Source organism: Elgaria multicarinata, chromosome 1 (genome assembly GCF_023053635.1).
Source record: "Elgaria multicarinata webbii isolate HBS135686 ecotype San Diego chromosome 1, rElgMul1.1.pri, whole genome shotgun sequence".
NCBI lineage: Eukaryota > Metazoa > Chordata > Lepidosauria > Squamata > Anguidae > Elgaria > Elgaria multicarinata.
The window spans coordinates 200,148,555-200,172,080 of NC_086171.1; the positions used below are offsets into that span (position 1 = coordinate 200,148,555).

Here is a 23,526-nt window from a genome sequence, read left to right on the forward strand (position 1 = left end):
AGAAGTCTACAGAAGAAGAAGTCTACAGATTTTCCTCTAACACTGGGCAGCCCAGTGTTAGAGGAAAATCTGCAAATGAAGCAGCCCAGTGTTACAGGAAGATCTGCAGACTTCTTCTGACAACTCCCTGAAGAAGGCCTTTGAAAAGGTACAGGCCAAAATGCATTGGGCTTTATATCAATAAATCCTTTGCATCCTATGAACCTGTTTCTCCCTTCTTTTCACCCAGTTCCTATGTACAGCCTATGCATTGCTAGGGATGGTACGCATAAGACTGGATAGCTTTTGCTCAGTTGCCATCCACCTTTTACATCCGCTAAATAAAAGTTAATTAATGTTGTGCCTGTTTCATTGGTGCCATTTACCAGATAGGTGAAGAATTAAAGATGGGTTTTACTTACGTGTCTAGGGTCTAACTGAAGTTTTGGCAATGTATTGGCACCAACCCATATTATTATTATTATTATTATTATTATTATTATTATTATTATTATTATTATTTCCTGCCTTTTCCCCAGTACTGGGACTCAAGGTGGTTTACAAAATTAAAACATGTACAATTAAAACATATAAATATAAATTTACAAAAGTTAAAGTAGAATTAAACCTACAGTAAAATTAAAAACGTGTTAACAATTTTAAAAACAGAAAAAATAGAAAATATCCACAAACATGTATGGATTCTGCTCTTCACAAATGGAATCTTCTCTTTGCAACCATGAAGGATAGAATTTTTGGTTTTTAAGTTGGGCTTCTCAGGATTTTCACAAGTCCAGTGCCCTCCAGTTGTTTTAGTCTACAATGCCCAGCATTCCCAACCATTGGCTATGCTGGCTGGGGCTGTTAGGAACTGAAGCCCAAAACATCTGGAGGGCACCAGGATGAGGAAGACTGCTCTAGGCTATTCAGAGGCCTAAGATCAAATTGGGTACCCCTTGTGCACCTGACTTTCACTATAGTAGCAAGGAAAGAATGTTCCATAAGGGCAGGTAGGTTGTTGTCCCCCTAATCTCTTTCCTTGTGAAACAATTTATCCTGATCGGGTCTGGATGATTTAACCCTCGCATAACCCATGCTCACTGGGTTCTCACAACACAACCAACACTGAATGGTACTGAACCTCCAAAGCCTCACCATTGGTGAAATAAACCACTATGGGGTGTCATGTTGTTCGAACAGCCCCTCTGAGTGGGTTCAGACAATCACACAGGGGGAAAAGGCCATCGTGGCTTCTTCTCCCACTTACACAAGCACCATTTGCATAATCCTCTGCAATGCAGAGCAGGTTGGCGTGTTGTCTGAACCTGGTGCAGGGCGCTGCATGGGTGGCTTCATACTCACCCTACAACCCACGATGTGCAGTAGAAATTACAAGGTGGTTTCAGACAACATGCCAACCTGCAGTGCATTGTGGGAGATTATGCAAATAGTGGCAGCATGCATGGAGAAGCTAACATGGCTGAATCCCCAGGGATTCAAACCCCGACTTGTAAGAACTAAGTACGCAAAGCTGTCTGCCTGGATGGATGAATGTGTAAGTTTCATTTTCTCCCACATTCACTTTTTTAAAATCTCATTTTTTTGCTGTCCTATTCATGAAGAAATTTGCAATTTTTTGCAATTTTTTATCAACCCTCACCCATCACTACTCATAACATTGCCAAGCAAAATCCCTTGCAATACAAACAATACGAACAAAACATATACAAGTGCACTGAATTTGAACATGATGTCTTCACAGAGGAATGTGTTTTTGTTTGGTTTTTCTGCTACAATACTTTTACTATTTAAGGGGTATAATCTTAAGGTCTCCCCCAAATTCTGACTGCTTTAAGCAAATGAGGATGCAGCTGGTGGCTCAGTAACTCCCCCCTTTGTTGAACATTGCCTCTGAAGAGTTACAAAGGAGCATTTTAACCGTACAGCAACCACAAATCAAATAAAGCAGTACACTTACCTCCAAATTGGAGAATGAAAGCATAGGGCCAGGCTCATCCAGAAACCTCAAAAAGCAACAGTCACCTAAAAACTTAATTTTGATACTGCGTCATATCAGAAATATGCAAATGGCTTAAATATGCTTTTAAGCACCTCAGCGCTGCGTTCTGTTTTTAACGGCTTCTTGTTGCTTCTGTCAGATAATGGTGAATATCAAGAGTAATTGCTGGAGAGATTAGCGGAAGAGGAAGAAAACTGAAGAAAAAAACTAAACCATAAAGCTGAACACAAGAGCCATTATTTGATACTTGATCTCTCCCTTTAATTTTCTCGTCAGTTTGCATCAGATGTACGCTGGCTTTAAAAGGCAAGGTTGCTGTCATTTGTGGGCATGCATGCAAATGTTAGCAGGATGATGACTGTAAACGAAAGTTCAGAAGGCAGATCTTAGCCAAAGACAGGTGCAGATAGTACTCCAATTAGCGCCATTTGGCTTAATCATTTTTGAGGTTCACTTTTCTTGAAGCCTGGTGTGTGTGTTTTTTGGACATTTTATTTTATTGCAGATGCAACATAGAAATGGGCTTCTTTCATGCTTTGGTTGTACCAGTTGCACGTTGCCTATCTACTCCTTTCTTCACTATTTCGGGCTGCCTCTTCCATGCCTTCTCTGTACTGCTATTTGTGCCTGCAGCACCCTTCTTTCTCTCTCTTGCCAATTCATCTCCTGTATATTGTGCGTATTCCCTTTTTAACAAACTGAAATCCGGTTAAGGACCAGGGGGAGTATCATCTTGCTTGCTAGTTGTACATTGAGGTGGGTGAAACTGATAAAGGATAAAGAAAACAGTTGCAGCAAATTGAAATCCCATGAATGATTCAGCGGAAGCAGCAGTCAGAGAAAAATGGCCCCTGCCAGCATGGCCAGTGGTGAGGAATACTTGGCAGTGAAGTCCAAAACATCTGGAGATCTACTCCCCCCCCCCCCCCGGCTTTATAATATGCAATACTTAGCTAGATGGGCTCTGGTATAAGGCAGCTTCTAGTTTTTCCCTGTTTCCATCAAACCTAACCCAGGCCAGCTTGGGTTAGGAGCCTTTCCTCCTACACCAGTCTTCACCAAGTTGGTGCCTTCCAGATGTTTTGGAGTATATTTCCCAGCATTTCTGACAATTGGCTGTGCTGACTGGGGCAGATGGAAATTGTAGTCCAAAACATCCGGAGGGTGCCAGGTTGGAGAAGGCTGCCTTATGCACACCGTCCGTCCAGATGCAATTCCGATGAAAGCAACCCAATTATTTGCCTGCAACTCATATAAATTATACAAAGTAAGGAAATGAGCATATGTCTTTTTGCAGAATTCACTTTCTGCTCCATTAATAGTATAGCTTCCAGATTACACGAGGTATTGGTTCCCTTCTATTCGACACTGGTTAGGCCTCATCTTGAGTACTATGTCCAGTTCTGGGCACCACGCTTCAAGAAAGATGCAGACAAAGCTGGAGGGGTTTCAGAGGAGGGCAAGGAGGATGATCAGGGGTCTGGAAACAAAGCCCTATGAGGAGAGACTGAAAGAACTGGGCATGTTTAGCCTTGAGAAGAGAAGACTAAGGAGAGAAATGATAGCACTCTTCAAGTACTTGAATGTTTGTCACACAGAGGAGGGCCAGGATCTCTTCTTGATCATCTCAGAGTGCAGGACCCGAAATAATGGGCTCAAGTTACAGGAAGCCAGATTCCAGCTGGGCATCAGGAAAAAAAATCCTGACTGTTAGAGCAGTACAACAATAGAACCAATTCCCATGGGAGGTGGTGGGCTGTCCCACAATGGAGGCATTCACGAGGCTGCTTTACAGCCTTCTGCCAGGGATGCTTTAAGGTGGATTCCTGCATTGAGCAGGGGGTTGGACTTGATGGCCTTATAGGCCCCTTCCAACTCTACTATTCTATGATTCTATGAAGCCTTATCCGCAGTTACCAGAAATCCTACGAAGCCTTCCAGCAGGACCTGAGATTTACTGAAGCATTGCTTGGACACTTTCAGGTCTAACTTAAACAGCCATGAGAGCTCAGAAGAGCAGGGGCGAGGGTGGACTCTGAAAGCGATGTTTCTTGCAGTGTCTAAGGTTTGCTGTTTCCCTGTTCTGTATCATATCCTTGTATGTTGTAAATCAGTGTGCATTATACTATTAAGTTAAAGGTAGCGCTGTTTTCTTGATCAAATGGGAGTAGGATGTGGTTTCTAAGCAAATATTTGGAAGAATTTGAGGGCACGTTTCCGCGGTATAAGGGTTGAGAACTGCTGTTTGTAACAACTTGCTGTAGAGCTTCTGTTGGGTTGGGTGGGGTGGAGAATGCTGCTGCTGGAAGGACAAAAAAAGCTTTCTTTGCTTTTTGCTTAGGGGATTGTTTTGCAGAAGATCAATAAATAACCACAATACAGATCAGGGTAGCTGTTAGCAGACAACTGTATTACCTAGGATCATGGCTACAAAATGCCATGAAGAAGTCCTAGGTGAGAATACTGGATGGACAACTGACTTCTGCGCTATTTTATTCTGGATTAACCAATATGATGGTCAGTCGACTTGTACTGTATATTGTTTCATCAGTCCTGTTTTAATATGCTTACTTTTGTTTGCAATTTTGCATGCCTGATGGCTAAGCAAATTGTATTTTGCATCCCATAAGACAGTACTGTGGTTGTTCCTTAAAACAGAAACAGCTTAAGTATCCATTGTTTAATTCAGCTCTTTGGAGGTTTAGGACAAAATTTAAGCAAGATTATTTTTGTGATATTTTTCTTCCCCTTTTGTGGTTTATTGTCTACATCTAGATAATTCAAAGCCAGACCTTTTAGAACCTGTGGCTGCTAGGACTCCAGCTCCCATCAGCCCCAGCAAGCATGGCCAATATTTAGGGATGGTGGGATTTGTAGTCTAAACTGGAGGACTACACTTTCCCCACCCTTCCTAATGATGTAGAATACCAGTTGAGAACCCATGAAGGATAGTGGATAGAATCAGGACTGGGAAGATCTGGGTTCAAATGTTGATTCGACTCATGAACTTCTGAATTGGACACGTCACATTTTCTCAGCCTAGTCTACCTCACAGGATTATTGTGGATATAATGGTATATCTGCCTTGTGAACACCCTGTGCTCCTTGCAGGAAGGTTAGGATAGAAATGTGATGGAATTGATCCCAGTTTAGACTATATAAAATCACTAGGTTAAAAATGAAGTGCTTATTGGCTTAATTAGAGCATATGGCCCCAATCCAGATATAAATCACATTTAACTCCCATTGCAATCAGTAGGGAAAAGTTAGTTGTGTCCAGCTTATTTCCAAGTACTTTCAATGGGACTTAAGTGCTATTAACTTCAATTTAAATTGCAGCCTATGGGTTGGAACCAAACTAAATTAGTCACAATTAGGTTCCTTTGAAATCAACGGGTTTTAAGTTAACTTTTCACACTGATTTTAGCAGGGTCTAAATAAGACTAATGTAATCTGGATCCAACTCTGTTTATTTCTGCAAATATCTTAATTGATCGCAAATGAAAAAATAAGTAGTTCTCTCAATGAATTAGTGGCTCAACACATGACTTACGCAGAACAAGTAGATATCTGAGTTAGAGAAATAAAACAAGGGACACACATTTGTTTAATTTTGTTTTGTGCTCAAGCAAACACTCATAATTTGGAAGATGTAACTTGTACTCTCCCTTTTCTATATGTGGGCATTGTATAATATTTATTGTATGCGGTCATAATAAGATGATGTCTCATTTGCTTTTGCTTTCTTCTCATTAAAGTGTGGGATCCCTTTTCAAGACAACGACGTGATTGCACTTAATGGTACTAAAGCAGATGTAGAAATGCTGAAGACAAGAATGGAAGAGAGAAGGCTAAAGAGTAAATTGGGCAAGGTAAGGTCTTGGTGTCTGCATTGTCTACGGTATTTCCACATGCGATGGTAGAATAGCAGCTGAGCAAGAAATGGTAGATTGCTATTATGGCCCAAAAATTCTTGATCCTGGAACAGTGAGAATCATAACTGATAGGAATGTTTCAGCTGTCAGAGCAGAGACTAGAATCCAAGAGCTGTTCTGCGTGTGCCCCAGGGCATGGACGTGCCCAGTGGGATTCTTGACTCTCGAATGACAGAACTCCATGGCATATTACAAACAGTTTTAGAAAGTCTCCTCAATTTCAGCAGCAGTTTGTTATATGGTGGTGATGGTGGTGAGTCTCCTATTCAAGAAACACAAGTCCAAAGGGCAGCTCATTGGATCCTAGCCGTATATTTCCATAGCCCATTGGATCCCAGCCAGTATATTTTCCAAGTATGCTTTGTCGTCTTTGGACTTAATTCCTCATTAATCATTATAATTGAGTTTAAGGTAAGCACTTTGTTCAGGGCTGGGAGCCATAAGGGAGTTATAATAGTGTTTCTGTAATCAACATTATTTATGAAGGATGTTCATGAGTGGGGTAGTTGCCAATTTAGCACGAATTTAGTACAGCTCTTCTTTTCACATGAAAAGGCTTCCTTCTTCCTGCCCACTGCAAATATGAACAGTCTAGCAAGCGTTATGAACATTGCCACGGCCTCTTTCAGTTTTGAATCTGGCTTCCTGTTGCAAATGTAGCTAAATCAAGCATGTGTTTCTGCACACACCAGTTTTCATTCTGGAGGCTTGATCCCATCCTCTGTCTTGGGAATGTATTAGCTCTGCTTTCCAAGTTGAATCTTCTTCTGACCACATGGGTTTTGCTGTAAGTAACTCCTGATTCTTAAAATGCCATGGAGGAAGGGGTGAATGCTTAGTTACCAGCACCGAGAAACCATGGGTGCATCCGTAGAAAGGAGAATGGCAAAGCACATGGTTAGTGGTGTGTGTCCAGCATGGTGAGTCAGAACTTGAGCAGGCTTAATGTATCTTAACGTGTTTTGGTGTAGAACAGGGTTGGGCAACTTATGGCCCTCCAGATATTTTGGCTTACAGCTCCCATCAGCCTTAGCCAACATAGTCAATTGTGAGAGGTGGTGAGAGGGAGTTTGTAGGCAAAAACATCTGGAAGGACACAAATTGCCCACCCCTGGTAATAGAGGGGTGTCTTGACTTTTATCCACAGTAGCTTTGCCTAAGCCTCTGGCACTGTGACTTATGGTCTTTTCTCACATGCGTCCTTTTTCCTGGTGAAGCACTTTCAATGCTACGTTTTCCTGCATGAGGGAAAGGAGGCCAGGAAATCTGGGTTGCAATGTCAGAAAAGATATGAAGATGAGTCGTGAATTCTGGAGGAGATGGATGAGAGATGGGTCTTGTATTTTCATCTACCCCCACCCCTCCACCGAAGACATGCCTCTGACCGTTTTCTGCTGTTTCCCTGCATGTGGTGTTTTTCAATGCAAGTAGAGATATGTAACCACAGAAGAAGCCCTGATCAGTCTTGAAACGGACAAGTTCCGAAGTGTCTAGCAGTCCCATTTTTACTAAATAAAGAATGCCATTCAACGTCCCCATGATATGCCTGATGAGAAGAGGAGAAGTGGTAGATGGGAAAGGAGTGGAAGGAGAGCAGCCTTTCCTGCACTGTCTAGTCCAGCCTTCTCCAACCTGGTGCCCTCCAGATTGCCCATGCTAGGCTGGGAATGATGATGTTGCACCGGGTTGGGGAAGGTTGGCCTAGTTACAATTTTCTAAAGGGAGGAGCCCTTTATTGCCACCTAGTGGATGAGATATGGAAAAACGTTTGCTGCTATGTGGTCCCTTTCTCTCAAGTAACTTTCGATATTTGCTTTTGTTCTATTACAGTGTGTTTTTGCCTTTATTTAGCTGTTTTCTCCAAAATTTTGTAGAATTCTTAGACCTAGTCTCGGAGAGGGGCACTCTTTATTTTTGTTGTCATCCTCACTGTTGTCATTATCATCATCAGCATCATTAATTAACCTGACTCATACAGAGGGAGTGAATGGAAGATGTAGATGGAGCGTCTTACCCATTGCATATTGGTCAGACAATTAAATTACTTGCACGCACACACACACATACACACACACACACACACAACTGTGTGAAAGCATCCTAACCAGATCTTGTTGTGGCAAGTTTTTTATTGGCAACAATGTGCTTCATCAGATGCTCATCGTCTAACTTCAATTAATCCAGTTAGTGAATGTTGGAAGACGGAATTCTTATTTTATATTTGTTCTAAAATGTATATCAAATCAGACTAGCCAAAGCCTGGTGAACATCAACAATATAAAACTAGCTAAATAACTTTAAAAGCATTAAAGCAGAACTTGGAGATCCAATAAATCACCTCAACAGGCACCCGATAAGACAATTTTACCCTCCTAAATGAGGGTGTTTTTTGTTAGTTTGTTAGTTAGTTACACTGTTTAGGGCTTCCATTACTTTCCTATCCAAGTGACTTATTAAAACTATTTATTTATTTATTTATTACATTTCTATACCGCCCAATAGCCGGGGCTCTCTGGGCGGTTCACAAAAATTAAAAACATTCAAAGTATAAAACAACAGTATAAAACCATAATATAAAATACAATATAAACTACACCTGCTTAGCTTATTAAATCTACACCTGCTTAGATTTTCTCAGACCTTTTACCAGATCCCAAATAAGAAGGTTTTTTCATTCACATTTAGAAGAGTCCAGAAATTGTAGAGAAGCGCTGCAAAGGGAGGGAGCGACCACAAAAGAAGCATCTTCAGAACATCTTGACAGTGAGGACAGATGATGAAGCAGGTTGTTGCTAGTCGTGGTTTTCTTCCCCTGTAGCTCATTAACTCTGTGGGCTGGATTATCACTGACTTAAATCCCATTGATTTCAGTGGGTCTGCTCTAGGTATTACCAAGCGTGGATTCAATCCTGCATGCAGGAGGACAAGGTGGATAGAGAAAAGTGTAAGTTGGCCCCCACTTTAGCTGAGTGGATTGTATTATATGAAAAGCACAGAGTAGCTGTATAAAGCAGAGTCTATTGTATAAAGCATCTTAAGGTAAACTCTGGGTTTATGTAGTTCTCGAATGCATCTTTGGTTGTGTCGTTCTTTGAACTCCTGAAATAATCTCAGGTTTGTCTCCCTTGTTTCAGAAATCCAAGAAATCCAAGGCGGCAGAAACCATTGTGAAATCTGAAGCTGTTGAAGGTAAGGTCGTTATCCCCTGAGTCTTCCAGATTATTTTTAGTGCGATCATTGTGTAGTGGTTCTGTTGTGACGCACTTAATCCAGATTTTATTTATTTATTTATTTATTTTTTATAAATATTTTTTATAAATAATATTTATTTATTATTTATTTATTTTTACATGCCTTTCCCCTTTTGCATTACATTACACTGTACTACAACTCCCACCATTCCTCACCATTGGTCATGGGGACTGAGGCTGATGGGAGTTGAAGTCCAAAACAACTTGATAGGCACGAGGTTGGAGAAGGCTGATTTATAAAGTCAAACTAAAAAAAAAAAAAAAATCCCAGGCAACTGCAGTGTTTAATTCCCAGTATATTTATGTTCCTGACACATTGCAAGAGATTTCATCAAAGGCAAATGAAACCATAAGATACAAAGAAATCGTATGCAGCACAGCTAAACCCCTGTCCACTCTGAGTGAGGCATTCTCATTTCCTTGCTTTCCCAATGTAATCCACTACAAGGGACAATATCGGTTCGTAGGTGGATCACACAAAGGTGGTAGTGGAGGGGAAACGCAACTGAGAGGGACTTTGCAGGACCATGTGGGAATCAGTTGTGCTAGAACCAAACTAAATATTCTAAATATTCAGCAGTTGCTGCAACCAGTCATATATCTCCCTCTCCCGACTTTTTTTTAATATTCAGTAGAACTTAAGTTGTGCCTCATTGTCATGAAGTTCCTCCATCTCTGGGGTGGGGAGACCATATCATGTCATGTCATATACACAAGACAAAATGGACAGAGCTGAGGGAACTCAGTGCCCTAGAGCTGTGCTCAAAATTCTCTACCCTGTTTTGTGGGCAGAGAAGTTGGGGGTGAAATTCAACACATTTCTCTGGGGGTGGAGAAAGTCTCCAATACTTTTTCACAGGTAGGGCTCACCATAGGTCGGGGTTGTAGCCCAGCTTCGTCTTTTTCCTAAAGGTTTTTCTTCTCCTTTGAATTCCTTTTTGAAAGCATTTTATTTCCTATCAAATGGAAAGAACTATTGGAGAGAGAGAAAATGTGGAAGGAATTTTCAGAACAGCACTAAAATATGCTATTCTCCTTTTTGATGGCAGCCACGTATATGTTGATGTTTTAGTTTAGCCCTAATTCTTGAATGCCTTTATTATGTTTTTTCAGTTGTAGTCCAGTCCTGTTGAAAAGGAGCGTTGCTACTTATTTTAATAGGATGCAAATTGCACCTTTTACATTTTCTGCCACACACATTCCCTCCCTTTTTTTTTAAAAGATTCACCTAGTTCATCTCAAGTCAGTACTGAAAAGGATGCCACAAGTATTAAATCTGGAGAAAAGAGAAGCATCGCCTTCTGCAAGGGCACAGGTGGGTGTAAAATTTCCAGCTTAGTTGCAGAAGCATTACGTGCAACACTCTTGCACATCACCTTTTGCTAACCACTTGCAGCCGAATGTTCATCCAGAGCTCTATTTCGGCCTGCACCCATCCCTTAATTAAAGGATGTGAATTCCAAATGGGCCATGGCTTCCCCCAATGTTTTTAACCATGGCTAAGCATTACATGTTAAGTGTTAACCTGGGGTCCATCTTAAGTAAGATTTGAAAACAGGGTTTGAAGGTCTGTAACATCTTTGGGAAGTTTCCGCTGAGCTCGACCCTAGCTTGGGTGCTTTAGGGCCTCCTTGTTCCCAAGGCTTGAGAGCTTCCCTGAAGTGTGACCTGGCCAGGACTGCACAGCTCCTTAAAAAAAGAACCAGGCTTTGGGGACTTTCTGGACAACTTTCTGTGAGGAGTGCTTAGTATCATTGGCTTGGACAACAAGAAGAATACAAAATAAATAAGAAACTGTTTCTGGTTTTGCATGGTTTTCAGAGCTCTTGGATGAAACATTCTCCAGTGCTGGACATGCAAATTTTGACCCAAAAATCGAAGCTTAAGAAAATTAATCTTGACTTAGGTTTGAATCAGCTTAAAATGTAAGGTGGCTGTCCTTTAGTATGTATTAGGGATGTGCTCCGCTTCTCTTTGAAATGGAGAAGCAGGAGCGGAGCGGGGGGCTTCGCCTACCCTTAAGGCGGAGGCGAAGAGGATTGGGGGGCCGGCGGAGCGTGGCGAAGAGGATCGAGGTGAAGGCAGATCCTTCGCCTCGATCCGGAGCTCCGCCAGAAAGGTAAGTGGGGTTTACCGGGCCCTGCTGCTGTCGCTGTCTCCCATGCGGCGACAGCGGCAGGGCCCGGTAACCCCCCCTCCTCTCCCTTACCTGCGTCCGTCCGCGTTCCCTCGGCTTCTTCAATTGAGCCCGCGGCTCAACCAGGAAGTCTAGGCCGCACTTGCGGCCCAGACTTCCTGGTTGAGCCACAGGCTCAATTGAAGAAGCCGAGGGACCGCGGAAGGACGCAGGTAAGGCCCCCCTCCCCCTTGGTCTCTGCAGTTAAGGGAGAGGAGGGAGGGGGGCCTTACCTGGCACCACTCCCCTCCACTGCGGAGCTCCGATTCGGAGCCGTTGCTCCACGGCGAAGAGGAGCGGACTATGGGCGGAGCGGAGCGGGCCGATCCGAAATTTTCGGATCGGCTCACGGGGTGGATCGGGGTCCGTGCACACCCCTATGTATGGCATTAACTCCTGGTCCCTGTTTGCTTTATCCTATAGGCGTCAGTGAAAGTGTGCCGTCTTCATCCGGAAAAGGCAGCAAAAATGCATCTGAGGCCCCCAAGCGGCCCATTGCAAGTGGCAAGGAGAAATCAGAAGCATACAAGTCTATTTTTACTTCTCACAGCTCCGCCAAACGCTCCAAGGAAGAATCGTCCAACTGGATTACGCATACAGCGTACTATTTCTGAAACAGAGAAGTTTTTTTTTAATTTTCTAGCAGGCCCTGCTCTTTTCCACCCGTCTGCTTTTCCCACTTACAAGGGAGGTCTTTGTTATCTGGTATTATGCAGTTTGCAAATGATTTAAGACACCAGCCAATATAGTTCTGTACAGTAGATAATAAAAGCAGATAGTTGAGAATGGCTTTGGGGGATTTTTTTTTTTAAAAAGGAAAGAGTTTTGAGCAAGTACTAATCATTAGCGTCTCTGCCTGTTACCCTTTTCACAAGTGATGAACTCTTGATTATTTCCTTGGTCCTGCTCAGTGTGAATAATTGGGATGCTTATTATCCTAGAAGTGTAGAAGTAGGTGACCTGGCTGCAGCATCCAGGTTGAATGGGGTCTATCTGATACCTCGCAGCCATTCTGTCGCACAGCCCTGCTTTAGTGGGGAATTTCAGGATGGGAACTGAGAATCAGTTGCCAGCATTTTCCCCACCCTACCCAGTTTCTTCTAGTTTTGTGACAGCTTTGTATAGATGAGTCAAGATGCAAATTGAGAAGGTTTCAGCCTGTGGAGGACATTCCACCACCACCCTTTCCCAAGTATGAGACTACTTCAGGGGCGTCTCTAGTTCCACAGCACATGCTGTCATCTAATGATCAAGGGGACTGGAGTGATGAACCACACAACTGCTTTGCAGCCTCTATTCTGGCTTGCTCACCTGTAGCAGTGTAGCTCTTACCAAGTTCTCAGATGTGATGTTGCTAAATATTTAGTTTTAGTTTCCATTCTTGCAATTTGTCAAAGTAACAAAGTCTTCTGTAATTTTCTGACGTCTTGTACTTAACAAATAAAAGCACATATTGCCTCTCATAAACCATTTCGCAATTAACAGCTATGAAGCCCAGTACGCGTTCACCTTTTTAAAGATTCCGGAGATTACTTTGGCTTGGATCGAAAGAACTGTGAGTGGAAGAAGAAAATGTATTGGTGTTCTTTTGTGGACTCTTATGCAAGCACTAGCGGAAGGACTTCTTGCGGTGCTACACCACAATGTATCAGCACTGCAGTGTTATGTTGCTGTTTGAAAAGCATTGTGAGTAAGGAGATACAAGCTGAAGCATATAAATGAGCAGGCCATAAAAAGATCTTGACGAGAAGTTGTACAAAGTCTTGCATAGGTGCTTTTGCAAATGGAAGAACTCCTCTGGATCTGAGAGTCACCTTTCTCATGCACTGCTCTTCTACTAGGTCAGAAACACACACACCCCTTCATGAGTGGCAGGCTTTCCACCAGTGAAAAGGTACTTTAGGTTGTTTGCTGCACATCTTAAAGAGTTGTCTGGTGATAGCAAAACAAATGTGCTATACTTCATGTTTGATTATGGGAGGACAATCTGAATTGAAAAAAAATCTTCTTTGGAATTGGAAGATAAAGCCAACTTTTTAACTCACCTAGGTATTTGGGTATGTTGGGGATGGGGGACACAGAGTAAAAAAATGTAGATAGTATAAAGCAGGGGCAAGCACGCAGACATCAGGCATGTGGGATCTACTTTTCTCTGTACTGGACCCACAAGGTCCACCAATTTAAGCCATATGTAAAATAGTGGCTGGGATGGAGCGTGGGGAGAATATATTCCTAGAATTGAGGAACAAGAGTGCCACTGAGTGCATGTTCAGTCCAGGAATTTGTTTTCAGTGTGAGAACTGAGCACACAGTCCTTTCTCTGGGCATGTCTACACCTTCCTTTTATCCCTAGATCATCCCTGGGCATCCAAAAGGGGATCCCGGGGGCAAGCAGGGACAAACCCTCTGTTTTCCCGGGATAACCAAGACCTTGATTATCCTGACTTTGCCCACAGTCCCAAGACCATACCGAGGACCATGGGTGGTGTGGCACCTGCTCCCAGCTTCTCCCTTCCTCCCCGCAAGTAGCGGGGCTCTTAAAACGGGCAGGGAGCTGTGCAGGGGCAGTCTATGCCCATCAGGGGTGGGGTGGGGAACAGTTCAAAGGGTTGGGGTTTTTTTAAAAGAAAAAATTACAGGCGCTGGAGCACAATTGCGCAATAGGCTCCTCTTCATTAAAAAAAACGTGGCCGCTATGTCCCTCCTCCCTTCCGGGATGTCACACGGCCAGCTAGAAGCGGGGGGGGGAGGATCGCAGAAGCAGGTAAGTACACGACACTCCCCCTCCCTCTACACCCTGAGGTGTAGATGACCCCCCCCCTCTCACACACACACACTTCCATCTCAGGAGCCTAATTTAGAAGGGGCAGACCCTTTTTGCTGCTGTTGTTAAAAAAAATCCAGAGTCAGAAACCCTCAGCCATTATTATTATTATTTATTTATATAGCACCATCAATGTACTGCAATTCAGTAGGTCCCGATCCACCCTCGGCTACCACCTCCTGATGTAAAGTCATGCTGAAGATTTATTTATTTTTAAAAGATTTCAGTAAAAACAAACTTTCAAGGCAGTTAAGAAGAAAAAAGAACAATTGTATTAAAAACCATACATAAAAAAGCAAAACAAGACAGCTACAGCGGCACTAAAAGGAGACCGACAAACCGTCAGTCAGCAACAACAAACCAACACAAGTTGTATTAAAATATTGTCCACTAAAAAGACAGGAGAATAACTTCACATGACCCCTCAAAGCCAATCAAGAGCAATGTGAATGCCCACAGGAAGAGCACTCTGTGGTCATGATGCCATTACAAAGAAGGCCGTGTTTTTGGACTCTACTCACAGAACCTGTGAAGGTGAAGGCACTCCAGAGCAGGGAATTCGACCTTAAATGGTCAGGTTCATATGATCCCATCTACCATGGCTGTCATTTTGCCACAGCCGCTCTGGATCCAGCCATCCAGCATTGCTGTTTGTGATAACGGAGACTGAAACTTCACTTTGGATAACTGCCCTCTTCTGTCAAGACAGTTTCTTTCTTACACCACTGGGAAGCAGCTGGTACGGTTGTAGTTTCTCTAGAGCAGCGGTGGGCAACTTGTGGCCCTCCTGGGGTTTTGGTCGGCAACTCTCAACAGCCCTATCGGGCATAGCCAATGATGAAAGATGTTGGGCAGGGCTGGTAGCAGACTTCAGGGGCCCCTGAGGCATGGTTCTGCCAACACCACTGTCCCACCTTTTCACCTGCAGCTGCCACCTCCATGCTGCTGCCACCATTTATTTCCCCTGACTCCCTCAGTCTTCCCAGAAAGTTTGGCAAAGGGGGGGGCAGCTGCCCTTGTGCTTTTTTTCGTTTGTTCGCTTAGGGATTTTCTTTCACCCACCCCCTACATGCAATAGTCCAGGCATATCAATAATTGTAAAAAATCAAGGCAGAAAAATACAGAATACATGAACCAGAAAGACCGCTATGCTACAGACAGAGTGTTATGAAGTTGAATGTTACCAACATACATAATAAATTGATACCAATCCACAGAAAATGTTACCGTGTTTCATTGGCAGGATCTACACTACTGCTTTGTAATGGTTTATAACGCTATTGACAACTTTTTGGGGCCCAGGACCCATTCCATATATCATTTCCAAACCGCTTTCGAAGTGTTTTATCCTGCTTGGTGTAGATCTGGCCCTACTTCCTTTTGCCAGTTGTAACTTATTTGTTAATTTTTCTGTTAAGGCAGCCTTCCACTTGTTCTCGTGATCCGATTCCTTCTCGTGTCTTTATTAATCTTATTCCTGCTATCCTCCCTTCCTTGCTTCATATTATTAATCTTTCTCTGTCCTCTGGTTCATTTCCTTCTGCTTTTAAACATGCTACAGTCTCTCCCATTCTCAAGAAACCTACTCTTGATAGGCTATCTCTGTCTAACTACCGACCTGTCTCTTTGTTGCCGTTTGTTTCAAAGATCCTGGAGCGGGCGGTCTACTCTCGCTGTCTTGACTTTCTTTCTAGTAACTCTGCTTTGGATCCACTTCAATCTGGATTCTGTCCTCTGCATTCCACCGAAACAGCCCTTACTAAGATCACCAATGATCTCCTTACTGCCAAGTCTAAAGGCCATTATTCCGTTCTTATTCTCCTTGATCTAACTGCAGCCTTTGACACGGTTGATCATGATCTTCTCTTAGATTCCCTTCATGACCTTGGATTTTGTGGCTCTGTCTATAACTGGTTTGCCTCCTATCTAGCGGGTCGCTCTTTCAGTGTGTTGGCTAATGGCAGCTCGTCTTCCTCCTTTCCCCTTTCAGTAGGGGTTCCGCAAGGCTCGGTGCTTGGCCCGTTGTTGTTTTCCTTATACATGCTGCCCTTGGGCAAGCTTATTCAATCTCATGGGCTCCAATATCATCTGTACGCCGATAATACACAACTATATCTGTCATCTCCGAAACTTTCTCCTGATGTTCACGATCGTATCTCGGCATGTCTTTCAGATATCTCAGCTTGGCTGCTTCATCGTCGTTTGAAACTCAATATGGCAAAGACTGAATTGCTAGTTTTTCCTCCTAAACCTTCTCCTCATCTCTCATTCTCTCTTACTGTCAATGATGTTACGCTTACTCCGGTCAAGGAAGCTCGTAGCCTTGGCTTTATATTTGACTCCTCGCTCTCCTTTATTCCTCATATTGAGGCAGTAGCTAAATCTTGTCGATTTTTCCTGTATAATATTGCCAGGATTCGGTCATTTTTGTCTGTCTCTTCCGCCAAGACGCTTGTTCATGCACTGGTTATTTCACGGTTGGACTACTGCAACCTTCTTCTCTCTGGCCTTCCTTCTTCTCACATCAGTCCGTTGGTTTCTGTTCACCACTCTGCCGCAAAGATCATCTTCTTGGCTCGCCGCTCTGACCATGTTACTCCACTTCTGAAATCTCTTCATTGGCTTCCAATTCACTTCAGAATCCAATATAAACTTCTCCTATTAACCTTCAAAGCTTTTCACGGTCTAGCTCCTTCCTATCTCTCCTCTCTCATCTCACACTATTGCCCCGCTCGTGCTCTTCGCTCCTCTGATGCCATGTTTCTCGCCTGCCCAAGGGCCTCTACTTCCCTTGCTCGGCTCCGTCCATTTTCTTCTGCTGCCCCTTACGCCTGGAACGCTCTTCCAGAACATTTGAGAACTACAACTTCAATCGCAGCTTTTAAAGCTCAACTAAAAACTTTTCTTTTTCCTAAAGCTTTTAAAACTTGATGTTGTGCAGACTTTATACTGTTAGTTTTACCCTACCCTGTGCCTGCTTACCCTACCCTGTGCCTGTTTGCATTCTCTTCCCCTCCTTATTGTCTTACTATGATTTTATTAGATTGTAAGCCTATGCGGCAGAGTCTTGCTATTTACTGTTTTACTCTGTACAGCACCATGTACATTGATGGTGCTATATAAATAAATAATAATAATAATAATAATAATAATAATAATAATAAAGTTCACTAAGCATCCAATGAAACTACTCTTAGGACTTTCCAAAACTGTGCAATGACCAGTCTAGCTGCCACCAACAAAAATCTACCCAACGGTTTTGAAGGAGCAATTTCTAATGTTGCCCAGAAACACTCCTAAAAGTACCAACTCTGGGGTTCCCTTTGATTGCTGTCCAAGCATCATATCAATTTCACCCAAGACCACAGTCCAAAACTTTGCAGCTGCATTTTTGAATGGATGCAGAGCCTGCGTGCTGCTCCATTCGGCCCCTGCCATCCATCAACTTCAATTATTCTAACAGGTCAATGTCGGGATGATTTTTGGGGTAACCTGGAAAAACACTTCATAGACAAATACACAGATGGTGTATTTGCTACTTTTGTCCCCCACTAGAAATTTGCTACTTTTGTCCCCCACTAGAAATCTTTTAACAATTAGTATTTAGGGATCATTTTCCTATAACCGGGCAGACAGTTATTCTTGATCCTGGATTAGTACCCAATTGTGGGGTAGCAAGGGAAGTACAAATAAGATTTTTGTTTTCAGGGAACTTAACATGTTTATATTAGTAGCTGTTCACTTAGCTGATTGGTGGGAAATCCAGGACAAATAAAAGGAAGCTACACAGTGCATAGTTAAATTATGGAACTCACTACCACAAGATGTAGTGATGGCCACCAATTTGGATGGCTTTAAAAGGGGGTTGGATAAATTCCTGGAGTCGAAGGCTATCAATGGCTACTTGCCCTGATGGTTGTGTGCTATCTCCAGTATTTGAGGCAGTAAGCCTGTGTGCACCAGTTGCTGAGGAACTTTTGTGTGAGGGTGCTGTTGCATCATGCCCTGCCTTGTTGGTCCCTGGCCGACGGCTGGTTGGCCACTGTGTGAACAGAGTTCTAGACTAGATGGACCCTTGGTCTGATCCAGCAGGGCTTTTCTTATGTGGTATAAGAAACTACGGGTCTATTGTACCGATGGAAAAACCAACTCATCAAGTGATCTGTTTAGCAAAAGGACAAGCCAACACATTCTATGACTTCGGGCAGAACATTATTGCATGTACAGAGAAAATTCAACATACGACCCTGACGCCACCTTGTGATTGTTTTTGGGAGGACTTCTGATGCTGTTATGGAAATGATGTGTGAGATTTCGGACTGATTCTTGATTATTCTCTACTTCTATTTGGCCCAATCGACACTGCAAGAGGCACAATCCAAGTTAATGGAATATAGCATAGAGTTTGTTATACTTCAAAATAAAATAAAAACCCCAAAGACACATGTGACATATATATGTGGGCTATCTCTTCCACCTATTTGAAAACAAATAACTTCTCCTTTATGAATGAAACTATGAACAAACTTTCTACTTGCACCTTCATTCAACTCAGGAAGCAGATAAAGTTGTTTTGGGGGCTGGATTTGGCTATTGGCCACTAATTGGCCAACTTGGGCCTAAGGTATGAATCATAGGTGTGGTATGATTCTAGGGGCAATTTGCCTGGATGCAACAGTTCATGTGATCATTTATTGGGATACCAGAAGGAAGCTGTATAACAGTAGTGACAACTGTTGGGGCCCAGGACACATTCCGTATATAGTTTTCAAATCGTTTTCAAAATGTCATATCCTGCTTGGTGTAGATCTCGCCTAACCCTTGCATGGGGGACCCACTTCTCTCTCCTAACCATAAGCTATTAGCAAGTGTTGAACAAGTTTAACAGCTCATTGGACCTCCCAGTTTTCCATCTGTTGCAAATCCCTAATTTAAATGAAGGAGCAACCTATTTTTAGGGATGATTTATATACAAGCATGTAGACTTGTTTTGAGTGGGGATTCTTAAATATATTTTCTACACAGTGTTGTATTGCCACCGCCTCGTGCGCCCAGAGACCAAGAGATAAATTAGGCTTGTTAACTTTTGTTTTGAAAAGTGTCCCAAAATTGCAGTTGGAAAGAGTTGGTTAGAAATTCACACAATTGTGTTTACACACTTTGGGTCATCTTTCTGATTTGTGAGTGCTGACTGTAATGGCCGCAGCAGCGTTGCCATTTTGTATGCATAATTAGTCCTATTTTTCACACATGGGTTTTATGTAATTTGCATAAAATTTCTCTCTCAAGCTATTAACCTAAAAGAAGCTCTTTTTCCTCTTTTGGATTCCCCCCACCCACCCAGATCAAAACATTGTGAGGTTTTGCTGTGCTCCAAGGAAGCATTCTGCCACATTTTCTATATATAAGCGAGTATGTGACATTTTCTACTTCCATTCTTCCATGCTTCTTCAATTCCCTCTATTATCCTGATCTATCTGTCTATCTATCTATCTATCTATCTATCTATCTATCTATCTATCTATCTATCTATCTATCTATCTATCTATCACTGGGACAATAATCTTCTCATCCTATAAGGCACACAGTGACCATCTACTTCACAGGATAGTTGTGTTTTTGACAACATCTCTTAAGTTTTCTCTACGGTGTGTGTTTGTCTTAGGGAAACAGTCCAGGGGCAAGCTCTCCCACTACTTGAGGCAGGAGAATATGCACACACTCCCCCATTCCCCCTCCCTGAGCCCTGCTGAATCAGACCAAGGATCCAACTAGTCCAGCATTCTGTTCACACAGTGGCCAACCAGCTGGCCAAGGGAAACCTCCAAGCAGGACACAAGCTTAACAGCAGTGGCAGCAGCCCATGTTCCCCAGCAACTTGTGTACATATTAATTTCTTTATTTACAATATTCGTATATCTAACAGTTTCCAGAATTCCAAAGAAAGTGGGCCACCACACTGAAGGGTCTTCTCCAGGTGGGCTCCAATCCGGCCATAGATCCATGTGAAACCACCGGGAGCCCTCTAATGACCAGGTAGGTTGGTAAGGGAGAAGGTGCTCCCTCAGGTATCCTGGTCACAAGTCATTTAGGGCTTTGTGCACAAGTACCAGAACCTTAAACCTGGTATAGTTGCCAATAGGCAGCAACATAGGCATTGCTCCCTCCCTCTTCCCCAATACCAGCCATTGTGCCAATTCCCCAACCTGCTCTGCCCTGGTAGGGAAACAATAGTATATATATATGTATGTATGTATGTATGTATGTATGTATGTATGTCAGTGCAATGCTGGCCACACAGCTCAGTATTGCCAGCTTTGCAAACGAAGATGAAGTCTTTGCACTGTTTGTTTCAGCTGCAGTGTAGGATAGATTGAGTAGACAGCCTATGACGTGTGCCTCATGAGCCCATAGCATAGGAGACGGGGGGTTATGAAGCAGACAGCATCCCTTACATCCTAACAAAATACCCTGAGGAAGGACCTAAGGATCTGAAACGCGTCACAATTCCTTTATTGCATTAAAAAAATATATATCTTTTTTCTATCCCTTGGCCTTTTTCTTTTTCTTTGGCATTTCCTGAGCCCAGAGCCTGAGGTAATTGCCTCTAAATCCAGCACGGATCATATTTGATATTTCATGTACAGTGTGTGTGTGTGTGTGAGTGTGTGTATGTGTATGTATATATATATATATATATATATATATATATATATATATATATATATAAAGTCCTGAAGGATAAAAGGCAACGGTAATAGATATTCAACGCTTGACAGGCAGCTTACACGTTTTCAACTTTGAAGCCTGCCAAAACAAGAGCTCTCCACATAGCTGAAGTATTCAAATCCAGAGTTAAAGATGTCACCTTTCAAAATAGGAATTTGAATGTTGTTCCCATATTTTTTTTTCTTGTTCTAATGATGAGATAACGATGACAACAACAACCAGCCCTATGAAACAATTCACCACATTTCAAAGGTCGGTGGGTCTTTGTTTCGGCCCTAGCAGGTCTCTCAAGGTGATTTTATGGGAGAACAAAAATACAGCACTTTGCTTGTTAAATGTGATGGAGACTCCCACGAGACTGACGCATTTCATCTATGGCAGGGCAGATGTGTTTCTCTGTGTTATTGCCATGTTCTTCGCCAGATTATAGGATCAAACTGGTTTCTTGTCTATGTGACATGGCTTGCTCCCTCTGTAGCTGAGGCGCCAGTGGCTGTCAGTGTAATTTAATTTAAGACGAAGAGGAGTTACAGTCACCAGCCCTCAAAAAGGGACGGCGTGTGCTCTGCGATAAATCCAGGATACGTTGCCTCTATGGAAAACAAATCAGGAAGCAGAAGCGCTTTTGTTGGGAGGCTTTAGAAGTGGGTGGCAATGCAAGACAAGGCTGGCTGTGTGAGTTTTCCCTTGAAGTTGGCATTGGGTTCTGGCTGTGTGCGACAGAGCACAGAAATAACTCCTCTTATGAAAGCTTAGCTGTGTTTCCCCAGCTTTTAGCAAAGGGAGGAGGCGTGCACCACAACATGTGGACCCTGCTGTCCTGTCACTGCTGTTGCTGCTGCACCGCCAAAATTCACAGCAGCAGGGATAAAACAGGCAGTTTACAAGACAGAGGAGTAAATAGGCCAAATTTAGCTTGTTCTCAAACTAAATTGACCTTTTTTTTGCTTTGTAGCCATTTTTTTTATTTTATTTTTATTTTATTGTGAATATCAACAAACAAAACAGAAAATACATTGTGAAAATGGGGGGGGGGAACCATAGATTATGTATATAGAATTATCATCATTTCCATCATATAAACTTTTAAAAAAGGGGGGGGAGAGAGTTATACAAAGGTTTCAGGGAAAGCAGACCAAATATCCGTATATTTATCCTCTTGCAAGTTGCGTCTATATAACACTCATTCAAAAGTTGATAGTCATTAGGTCCTCGATCCATTGCATTATGGGAGGTGTAGATTTGTCCTTCCAATGTGATAATATAAGTCTTTTGGCTGTCATAAGGGCTCTGAAGATCCATCTGCACTGACCATGAGTTAAATTGCAAGAAGCTGGTAAATAATTTAGGAGGACATGCACGTTCTTCCATATTATAGATTGTTTCAGTACAAAGTTCATCCTTATTGTTATCTCTTCCCAAAAGGGGCCAACTACTGGGCATTGCCAAAACCTATGACATAAAGAAGCATTAGATGCATTACATCTCCAACAATTATGCAAGTTAGACAAACCATTATTGAAAAGGAGTTGTGGAGTCCAATAAACCCGAAATAAAACTTTTTGCTGAATAAGACGTAGCCTAAGATCCATAGAAGCTTCAGAAACAGATGTTAGAACAACAGTCCATTGGGTAGGCAAGACAGGACACTATGATACACAAGGTCAAATTTAGCTTGTTCTCAAGCTAAATTTGACCTGTTTACCACTCCACATCATCTATTTACTATGACCCACCATGCTGCTGAATTTTGAGCCATGGCAGCAGGAGTGCAGCCCATAGTGGGGGCCAAAATGCCCCCAGGCCCCCTAAAGCTGTCCACACTTGCTATAAGGGTTTCACTTGCTATGTTTTCCCCATTTTGTGATGTTCAGGCAAAGAGTGTTGTTGTTTATGCAACCAAAATGGCACCACCCATTAGGGTTGGCCCAAGACATTTTGCTGCTTCAGGGAAAAGACAAGATGGCAACCCGTCCCATTCTTTGTACAAAAGCTAACTAGGCTGCTAGTTGAACTTTTCTTCAACATTAGCAATGGGACAACATCCTCTACTATACCTGAAGGAAGCAGGCTAGCTGAGGGGTGGGGGGGCATGGCCCACAGCTCTCTTCTTAGAATCATAGAATAGCAGAGATGGAAGGGGGCCTACAAGGCCATCGAGTCCAACCCCTTGCTCAATGCACCTGACTGCCTGACACCTGACTGCTGCCTCTCAGCATCTGTCGCCTGAGGCAACTGCCTCCCCCTGCCTAATGGTAGGGCTGGCCCTTTCAGCCCTATATAAGAGGGAGACAGTCAGCTGGCTTGAAGAAACTCTAAAGTATGCATAAGTACAAAAATATGTAGGGAAAAGAAACCTAAATGGGGGGGGGGACCCCAACACCAACCCATTGAGGACTGAGCATGCTCAGTGGCTATGGAATGCTGACTGACTGTTTGGGGGGGGTAGGAATGGATAGGAGGGGAGTATCTTAGCAGAGATCAAGGCTGACTGACAATGAACATGCTGCAACATTTTGTTGCAGATCTCACTTGCTTTATTTTTAATCTGCCCTAACAGCAGTGACAAACAGATAGTAAAAAATGCTTGGTTAAAATATCACTATTTGTAA

General features: G+C 42.8%; 1 protein-coding gene across 1 annotated transcript in view; it reads left to right on the plus strand.

The window, feature by feature from the left end:
- RTF2 (replication termination factor 2) overlaps positions 1-12,828 on the plus strand; it is a 56,765-nt gene extending 43,937 nt beyond the window's left edge. Inside the window, exons 6-9 of the mRNA XM_063146419.1 lie at positions 5,758-5,871; positions 9,069-9,123; positions 10,408-10,500; positions 11,785-12,828. Coding sequence (XP_063002489.1) covers positions 5,758-5,871; positions 9,069-9,123; positions 10,408-10,500; positions 11,785-11,975 — 453 coding nt within the window. The 3' untranslated portion in view covers positions 11,976-12,828. The remainder of the gene's footprint in view (positions 1-5,757; positions 5,872-9,068; positions 9,124-10,407; positions 10,501-11,784) is intronic.
- Positions 12,829-23,526: the final 10,698 nt, after the last annotated feature.